Source organism: Helicoverpa zea, chromosome 24, assembly GCF_022581195.2.
Source record: "Helicoverpa zea isolate HzStark_Cry1AcR chromosome 24, ilHelZeax1.1, whole genome shotgun sequence".
NCBI lineage: Eukaryota > Metazoa > Arthropoda > Insecta > Lepidoptera > Noctuidae > Helicoverpa > Helicoverpa zea.
The window spans coordinates 5,866,759-5,877,509 of NC_061475.1; the positions used below are offsets into that span (position 1 = coordinate 5,866,759).

Sequence of the window (10,751 nt, forward strand, 5' to 3'; positions counted from 1 at the left end):
AGTCGATCTCCTGTACTACTCACTTATTTCGGCTTACATAACATTTTGACGTGACTCTTACATCATTGTAATAAGGGTCACATTCGCAATGTAAACGTTCGTAAAATCGCGGACCTTTTTGGCTTTGTTGAGGATTTTTATCGTGACGTTAAAGGTTTTTTTATTTAGTGCGATATGGAATCGGCCAGTGTTCGTGCAGCTTTGGTAGTCACAAATACATTGGAAAATCAACTTTAGGCTGTGAAGATAAGGTTCAATATTGTTTTTATGTTAGGTCAAGTTAAGTTAGGATGTTGCAGCGATATTTTTATACAGGCTTTTAGTCAAAGAAAAAGGCTTAGATGTTTCCTTTCGCGATAATGTGCGGAGATGCCGCGATAAAAAGATGTTGCCATTAATTTGTTAGTAAATGGACTTTGTAAAGAATTTTTCTTCGTATATAGGCTTTTTCAATGGCCAGTTGCTTGTATTATGGCTCTGTTTTGAAATGCACTGGTGTTATGACAAGACGTTTTTGGAGTATTTTTTATGTGGTTATTTTTGGAGAAATAAAGTTACTTCATGTTTTGAGTTAGGTGTAGGTTTGATTTAAGCTATATTTTTACATACCTAAACGTTAAAAAGAGGTGTAGATAAATAATTGTATGTTTTCAATGCGATATCAAAAGCTATCCAATTAGAAAACATGCCTTAAAAATTCTGCCATGCCTACTCGAAAAGTTTCCCGCCTTAAAAGTTGTCCTAACCGAAGTTGTAATTACAAAGCATGCCATATATATATATGTGAAAAGCTCCACGGCTCTAAAGTTGTGTAAACAATATATCTTTTACATATTTTTTTAGCCAATCTAGCCCCGCCGCTAGGCAAAGACTTCCCTTAAAAACACTATAGGTACTTATCTATATCTATCTATACTATCATTATTATGTAATTCACCCAGTAAATATAAATAGCTACATCTGACCATATTGCCAAGGAATCCCCCAGTCCATGTGATATCTAAAGTCGTAAGCATTTGACCTCAGACAGCATCAATCTATTAGTAGTAACTACTTATCAACGAGCGGTTCACTCCCGGGGTTACAAGGAAAGCAAACTCGCATGTGTGTTTGTTCGTGTATTAATATTGTTGCAGTTATTTTTACAAAGTAATATTTATTATTATTTGAAGACGTTATTTTTTTTATTTTGACCTAAAAATATACGAAACATAAGACGTACTAATAAAAAATAAAGTTTTACTAGGTGGCGATAGTACAGTAAAAAAACTTATTATTTGGCTCATGTCAGATTATAAATGTGTTAGAAAACAGACATTCAGACGAATTGAAAACGTTCCATATTTCAGGAAGTCGGTTAAAAAGTGCAACATGCTTGTCAAAGACAGTCATGATCAATTTATTAGTGGTAGGTACCGTAGGTACTTATCAACGCGGTTGACTCCCGGGGTTACATGGGAAGAAAATTGGCATTTATGTTTGTTCGTGTACTAATATTATTGATTGATTTATTGAATATTTATTATAATATAAAAATTACAGTTTTTGATTCTCATCATCATCATCATCATCTCAGCCATAGGACGTCCACTGCTGAACATAGGCCTCCCCCTTTGATCTCCACAGATACCTGTTGGAAGCGACTTGCATCCAGCGTCTTCCGGCGACCTTTATAAGGTCGTCTGTCCACCTCGTTGGTGGACGTCCACGACGTTGATTCTCACTCAAAATTAAATTAAACAAAGGAATCCGCTAATCCGAGTGATATCTAAATTCGTCGTCATTTGACCTCAGACAGCATCAGTCTATTATGTACTTATCACTCGGTTCACTCCCGGGGTTACAAGGGAAGCAAATTGGCATGTACGTTTGTTTGTGAACTCAAAATGACAAAAATGCAAATCTTACTCAAAATTAAACTAACAAAATATGGGCTAATATAACGTGTATGTACTTATGTATGTCAAATAGTTCATAATAATAAAAAAAAAGAGTTGACAATAATATAAATATATAAGAAATAAATAGAATTATGAATTAATCGAAAAGTGTAGGCAGATTTAAATTAAGATATGGTTATGAAAAAAGTTACGAAACAAACAGATGTATTGATAACCCTCCTCCTTTTCAGGAAGTCGGTTAATTTTTTTAATGCCTACTTATAAATGCACAGACAGAGTCGCAGGCGCAGCTAGTTTTTAAACAAATTATTATTAACCTAATTCTTTACTTGATTACTAATTAAAACCTTTATTTTTTATTTGCTTTAAATACAACACAATGATTTTATATATAAAAAAACATAACTTTAGCCACAAAACCGCAATACAAACAAGTGGTTAATTTTCCTTCAGTATTTATATTATTGTTGTTATTTAATTAATCATGTAATACCTAATTGCTTAAGTTATGGCATTTATCATAATAATATTATAATTATAATTGTCTCAAAAGGGCTTCAGCGTGTTGGCTTCGGCCCCACGTTCGCCTTCCAAAAATCCGGGACTCTGTAGTCCCGTGGTCGGTTAGAGACATACAAAACTTATAATTATTTAATGAAGATATTCCATTAAATATATTTTTGGAACTTTCTTCTGCCAACGGTACCCAGGAGACGGATATAGGCTACTTTTTTTGTTTACGTGCGGTAAATAGTTTTCTCGGCAAACAGGTAAAACCGCGAGCAACAATTAGTGGAGTATATTTTTGTTAAAAAAAAATAATACACTAGCTTTCAGCCGCAGTTTCACCCACGTGCGTGGTTACTACCATATGTAGTCTATTTATATGTTATTCTTATGTAATTATATATATCAGTTTATCAAAATCCACACACTTTTATATGAAAGAGGAACCATACTTACATACATACTAACTTTCGCATTAATAACATTAGGTACCTAGGTAAATAGGATAACGAAGATATGTGTTAAATTCATCACAACACATAGTCAATTTACAAACAGATCATTCACTAAATCCCTCAAAAAACAAAAGACTGTTTACTTAATAAACTCCCAATGAATCATTTAACTGTCCACGATAATTCGCTTGCACGGTAAAGTCCCTATTAGCTTATCATGTTACAACTGTTCGTATATAAACGCGAGAATACGGAGACTGGTCATCATTTGATACTCCTGAAGAAAGCAATCATGTTCTCTCTGGTTTGCTTAACCCTGCTCGTGGTAAGTGCTTCGGCATACCCGCAGCTACACGGCAGTACAGTCGTTAACTCTGATAAAAGTTCAGGTAAGACTTTTTTTGTACCTAGTTATCTATAGCTTGGTTTAGAATTGATTCAATTTAGTTTATATGGGACAATGGTAGCTAAACAGTTCTATGTTTGGGATTTCGAGGCCGTCTAACATACATTAGTGGCTTTTTCCCGCGGTTCCTCCCTGAAGTGGTTCACCCGGGAGAGCCACTTCCAGTAACCGGGAAGACAGTAGCCTATGTCCTTTCTCAGGCTTTAGTCTATCTATGTGCCCAACTTAATTAACATCAATTCAGTACTTTTGGGTACAATAAAGTTACTTATTAAGTAGTTTTTTTTTCTGTCGAATATAAGTTCATTTTAAACCAACTGACATATGTTATAGATCCAACTACTTTCAACTGAACCTCTTGAATAGATAATTTCCCATATTAACCACGCTTCTTTTTCTCTTTCAGCAATAAACGCCCGACTGCCAATAACTGGTGACGATAAGAATATGCTGAGCGCTGTTGGAGGACTGAACTTCGATAGGAACAAGCACCTACAAGCTGCTACCGCTGGTCTCGCTTATGATAATGCGTAAGTGATATATCATCAGCTTGTAAATTGGGCTGCTATTGGTCTTGCGTCTCCACTAATATGATATGTCATCATCCTCCGAGCCTTTTTCCCAACTATGTTGGGGTCGGCTTCCAGCTTCACCGGATGTAGCTGAGTACCAGCGCTTTACAAGGAGCGACTGCCCTATCTGACCTCCTCAACCCAGTTACCCGGGCAACCCAATACCCCTTGGTTAGACTGGTGTCAGACTTACTGACTTCTGACTACCCGTAACGACTGACAAGGATGTTCAATGACAGCCGGGACCTACAGTTTAACGTGCCATCCGAAACACAGTCATTGGTGTCTAAGATATACTTAGAAAGTACATACAAACTTAGAAAAGTTGCATTGGTACTTGCCTGACCTGGAATCGAACCCGCGCCCTCATGCTTGAGGTTGGTCTTTGAGCACTAGGCCACCACAATACTAATATGATATGTGTGGGCCATATATTCATATGCACAGACACGTGAGTTTTCATGGAGATTTCATTACTAGATGTTGCAGCTCTTCAATTTCTTTCCCTCTAACAATCATTTTCTTTAGACAATCCATTAATAATTAATATTCTCTTCCAGCCGCGGCCACGGACTCTCACTAACCGACACTCACATTCCGAACTTCGGTGACAAGCTGACAGCTGCTGGACATGCGAATCTGTTCCACAATGATAACCATGATGTGACTGCCAACGCCTTTGTCACCCGCAACATGCCTTCCATACCTCAGGTGCCGAACTTCAACACTGTTGGCGGTGGTCTTGACTATATGTACAAGTAAGTGTGATACCATCTTCCGCAATTACATTATGTATGGGAAAGTGAGTTTGTTTCTTACGTTTTTACGTTGAAATGATTGAGCCGTGTACGCAATTTCATCATCAATTACCTAGCCTTTTACCAAAGTATATGTTGGAGCTGGCTTCCAGTCTTAACTGGCTCAGTAACAGTGTTTTACACAGAGCGACTGTCTCTCTGACTTCCTCAAGGCAGTTACCTGGGCAAAGCAATTTATCCCCTAGTAAAACTGGTTAAGGCGAATGCTTTGACTGGTAGTGGGAAATTCAATTTTGAATTTTAGATTGTGTAAATTGTTAAACAAAATGTGTAAAACACTTATGTATATTCGAATTTCCACCAGTCGACGCATTCACCTTCATAGACTTTCTGTAACTTCTGCCTAGATTCATCGCAACTGATTCCTCCTTAGAAATACCTCAATCGTCTTTCCGTTGTCTTAAAATTTTCTTTTCTATTACAGGAATAGAGTGGGAGCTTCACTAGGGGTAGCCCGCACTCCCTTATTTGATCGTACGGATTACTCAGCCACTGGCAATCTCAACCTGTTCCGCGATAGATCCAGTTCTCTGGACTTCAACGCTGGGTTCAGCAAGTCTGTGTCACCCTTTATGAGGAGTTCGTCTTGGGAGCCATCCGCTGGTCTTACTTTTAGAAAGTATTTTTAAATTTTTGAGTTTTCATTGTCAAAGAGCATTTGAAAAAGTTTCTTTTCAGTTTTGTGATTAATATTTTACTACTTTTAAACTATACATTCATTTATAAATAGTTATGTCATTTGCTTAAGCTTAGTTCTCATCTCTTCAATTTTAAGATGTAAAATGTGAAACCAAAGTATTAATTAGGTATTTGTAAGTTTGCATCTTGTGCTATATATTTTAGGAGTAAGTAAAACTTTTGTCATTTCATTATTGTTCATTTAAAAGACAGAATAAAATAAAATATAACTAATCTGTGTTTTTATAAACTAAACCTTTTGTACAACATGCATTTAACTGCGGATAATTATGACAAATTGCAACCATTAATCGCAAAACAATAGATAGATCTGTAATTGAAATCCGCAGTCAACAAAGTATTGTACACTTACAGAAAAAAGGGTAATGTACATACAGTCGTATTTTAATGCGTGCACATTAATTTTCTTCAAATTTTATTAAGATTTTTTTTGTATTTGTATCATTGAAGAGTCTAATGTATTTACCAAGTTTCCTTCTTAATTTTCTATGAATCTTTATTAACCTCTTTAATTAATAGGCAGCAATGATTTCATCTTATGAATATACTTAGAGGAGAGAGCTATTAAACAGATAAGTATGGCATATAAAGACATACAGCGCCGATCGAGAAGCTACTGAGATATGGGTTGACTTTTGTGGTTTCAAGACTCGCGAAGACGGCTTTTGTTAGCAACTGTACAGAATTTAAGTACTCAGTTCAGGTTACATTTTGTAATGACCTATTCTTTTAACTGGCTTTATCGACTGGCCTTTTATCGACGCAAGCGCACCGGTAGTGGCTCAGTGATGTTTTTGTAAAGGGAAAAAGAATACACTGGTGCTATAAAATACCTAAATGAAACGGTAAGGCTTTTAACACAAATTTACAAGCTAAACCACAATAAATTTGGAGAAAGGTGTAGGCTAATTTTAGACACGCAAACTTATTTGGTACCAACTGTTCAATGAAACCTAATCTAATTTTGACCTTTAGATTGTTCTTAAAACAACATTCACAAATATATATACTTAACTTCATCGTCACTTTATGATTCAAAAATAATACCTTAAATCTTGAATTTATCTTCACAAAGAGAAAAACTAAAACAAGAAAATACAATATTTGAGTGCTAAAAGCTACATTTAATACAAAAGCCCTAAAATTTAAGTGCCAACATAAAAACAAATGGTTCCTTTGATGTGTCTGCTTAAATATCTTGGAATAAACAATGTTTGTCGATATTTGTTGAATAAATCTTTTGTTTCTACCCAATGGGCCGCGAGTTGCAATCATAACAGGCTGGTGACGAATCTAAGATGTAGGCTAACTAGATGTGATTTAATTTGGAACATTAATTTTAATTGGGACTTTAGTAAATGCGGTTTAGATGTTTTATTTCTATTAATTCACTTGATTAGTGGTGTGTTGGGATAATACGTAATCATGATGTAAATGCAGTCATAATCTGTATTGGAACGGTTCAGGACTGGAGATGAAATAATATCACATAAGCAAAACTTACCCAATTTCAATTTTATTTTACACATAATCTAATTTGCATTTAAGTGTTAACTTATATTTCTTTCTACTCAGTTTTAAGTTTGAATATTTCCACTTCTCGTTAAAGTAGTGTCAACAAAATATCGCTCGTTACAGTTACAGCCTTTTTATCTTCCCACAGTTGGGCACATTCCTCCTCTCACATGGGAAGAACAAAATAACTATACAAAAAAATGATAGCCAACAAAAATCTTAGAAAGAAAACACACACCATTTGACATAATGACAGGTGCGAAAGGTATCAATAGACAGATACTCACGACGGAAAAGACATATTTACCCGAGAGCTTTTCTAGTAAAAAAAAGATATCTTTGTAAAAGGAAACGAGTGAAGTTTTCGAGACATTATCAAGAGCTTTCAGCGTCGTGAAAATTGTCGTGAAAATTCCTTCAGTTTTCGCAATACTAGTAAAGATATGTTTGACGATAAGTATTGCTGCGGGGAAATAAAGGAGTGCTTGTGTTTGCTTTGTTTTAAATTATTTTCTTTTGCACAATGTTTGTTGGGATTGTTTTATTTATGATAGGCTGTTTTGATCGTTTTGTGTTTTTGTGAAGATGAAGCGTGCTTAGATGTAACCTGCCTGAACAGTTCAGTGTAATGTTGTGACCATAATTTTGGGGATATTATACTCTGTAGTCAAGATCTCCGGGAAGTTGACGATCGATCAAAATGGCGAAACTTGGGGGAGCCTTTTGTCCAAACGTGGATTTTTTCTTCTGAGACGAGGAGACTCTTCTCTTCTACAATACATAATAAAACATGTCAGACAACTACTTCATTTGCTAGACTTTTTCTGATGGCTAAATCAAATTATCATAAGTATTTACTTTTATTTTCAGATTTTTCAGATTAATGAACAAGATATCTAATTGTTTAAAAGAATATCACAAGAATTGATTTGAAGGACGAAAAAACTTATCCAACACAGAAATGTACGAAGCACAACAGTTCTTGATCCTAACCCTAATGACATGTACAAAAACTTTCAAAGATTTAGAGTCAATAATTGATGAGAAGCGATTCATAGATTTCGATGAAATAGATCCATTTTTTGACACAATTAAAGAAACTGGTCATCTTAGTGAAAGAGAATTGGCTAGATTACCTAGACAGGCTGAAATATTCAAGACTTTCCACACTAAAAATTTAGGTGATAAAGTGACTATGGTCGGTGAAGAGAAAACTGTTAATGGAAAAGGATTTAGGAAGAATATGGAAGAAGTAATCAAAGATGATATTGGTAACTTGGATTTTGTTGATGGGGATAGTTTAAACTTTCATGAGATAGTAAAGGATCAAGAACGGTGAGTTTAAGAAGCACTAAGACATTTAGTAGGTTTTAAAAACAAACTGAATTTGTTTATGTTCAATTGTTTTTTGTTTCAGACATCATTCGGCGGGTCTGAGTTCTACTAGTAATCCATTCCGCAATTTTATACTGTAGCTTTAATATGTAATTTCTTTCTAGGTAAAATAAATGTTATATTTAATTTTTCATTTAAAATGTGTTCATTTCTTATCTTCAAAAGTACTTTTTAAAAGTAATAGTTGGTCATGGGGTTGGATAACATCTCCATATTGTCGGCTAAAAGTGTACAGTGTGCAAGCTCTGTTAAGACAAACAAAAAACTTGTCCATAGTCTGGTACAACCCCAGCTTCTATCTACTACTTTCCCTATTTAAAGTTCCGAAAACCAAAACAGTTTTCCAAAAACTTTTGGCGGGATTAAAGCCGTAGTTATTGGAACGTAACTCTGTATGCTCGATGGAACTCTCATATTTTTAAGTCAACATTTTTGCTGGTGGTTCAAAAAATATGACTGTTTTCAAAAACATTATTAATGTCGATACCGCATTAAAGTAAGCACGGCCCGATTTAGCGCTGCGAGATGGAAAAAATGTTCGGGTGCTATTCTGGTGAGCGGTCGATATTTTCTTGTTTTTGTGGATTTTTTTGTTTTTATATAAAACTTTCTTGTTGTATTTAGCATCTCATTTCACCAGATGAAGAATTATTTTATCTTCATTTAATAACTTTGATTACGATTTTCAAGTGAAATAAATCGACTCGATTCGATCGAGTCGGTTTTCAAGAAATAGCCTAGTGCAAGATCAGTCATCACAGTACTACTATCTACCATGGTTTCACCCGCAACCCGATGGACCTATTTCCTGCACTCGGATAAAAGTAAACTACATACCTATGTGCTTTCTCAAGTTCCTGCTAGACTCTATGTACCAAACACTTTTTATATCGTTTCAGTAGTTTTTGCAAACATAGTAAGGATATCCCTAGTGAGTGAGTAAGAATGGATTTATTTTTCCAGACTTAAATACGAATCGAATTCAAAACAATTTATGAATCCAAAAGTTCTGGCTTTCTCCATAACAACAACAAAATATTCCGCCTTCAAACGTGTCCTTGTATTTATTTACAAAGCTACCTTATTCGTGTTTCTTTTGAAGTCTTACAAACAATTAAATCGATTCTACATGTACCTACCGTTAGTAACAAAAGTCGCTATATTTTACTATACAATATATTTTTATTCTAAAAAGTTTCATTTTAAAGGTTATGACATGATAGCCGCTATGCTTACAATTGGTAAGTAGTGAAGCATAGATAAGAACTCCTTAAATATGATAGGAAATCATTATTTTAGACGACTATTTGAAAGGATCTCCCATATCTAAAAAGCAAAGTTCGCATTATATTGATGAATGTGGTGATGATACCTGTAACTATAATGTAATATTGAAAGTTGAAAATTTCAAGCAATTTATGTTTCTGACTGTACAAAGATTGTGCCCAAAGGTATTTTCCTAATCATTTGTTGTGTTATGTCTTTGCCTGGGTTCGTGTATCGATTTTGTTTTCATTGTTTGAATATATTTTAATTGAATTTACATTCACCTACATTTATTTTGATACTTAATAGATGAATGTTATAATAATGAAGAAACATTATGTTTTAATTAAGCCCAATCTAGTTTGACATGAGATTAGAATAAAATAGCTCGTCATTTTAGGGTGAATAGGAGAATCCTTCATAAAATAGTACAAAATACCAATTTATAAAACTTCTATAAATCATTTTATAACCATACAAAGAATTACAAAGAAAACATATTTTTTATGTCAAACTAAAAAAAAAGTCGGGAGATAAAACTAAAAAAAGTACTCGCAAAAAATATTCTATAAGTTTTGAGAATAGTGTACCGCGCCCGCATTTTCATTCCCACTGCCATTAAACAGATTGAGGCAGAAAAACAAGGATCTAGAAACTTGTGTCCCCATGCTAAATATACGACTGCGGATTGAGCACACGGAGAAGTAGTAAATGGAGTTATCTATACAATTATGTATTGCAAGGAGGATTTTTTGTGTACCCCATAGTGTATAATGTAGTGTTGGAAAGCCACTCTACATAGGGTGACATAGGTTATATTTTATCTAGGTACGAGAAGTAGACCCCGTGGAAAATAGTTTATATATGAGTATAATTTATTATTGAACAGAAATGTACCAAATAAATTGAATTTTTATGATTCGAAAAAATACATAAAAGCTTTTAAATTTCTTCTTTCGGGTTGGTTGATAAATATGTTGACACCATCGACTCTTATGTCTGTGAAAAACCAATAATATGGCTTAATAATATGGCTTATCCATAAACACAAAGGCCTAAACAGCATAAATGATAAAAGTTCTACATAATCCTCCATTAACTCAATACTCCGCGACACCAACGCAGAAATGAAATTCGGTATAATTTTAAAATTTTAATTAAAGTAGTTACTTAGTGGTTTCCGGGAGTCTAGGCTTCACTGGATGAAGAGGTTTTAT

General features: G+C 34.5%; 1 protein-coding gene across 1 annotated transcript; it reads left to right on the forward strand.

Annotated features, from left to right (window-relative positions):
• The first annotated feature begins 3,121 nt into the window (after positions 1–3,121).
• LOC124642286 (attacin-E-like) lies at positions 3,122–5,571 on the forward strand. Its single transcript, XM_047180646.1, has 4 exons — positions 3,122–3,252; positions 3,676–3,799; positions 4,402–4,599; positions 5,084–5,571. The coding sequence occupies exons 1-4, from the start codon at positions 3,156–3,158 to the stop codon at positions 5,286–5,288; spliced, it is 624 nt and encodes a 207-aa protein (XP_047036602.1). The 5' UTR covers positions 3,122–3,155; the 3' UTR covers positions 5,289–5,571.
• Positions 5,572–10,751: the final 5,180 nt, after the last annotated feature.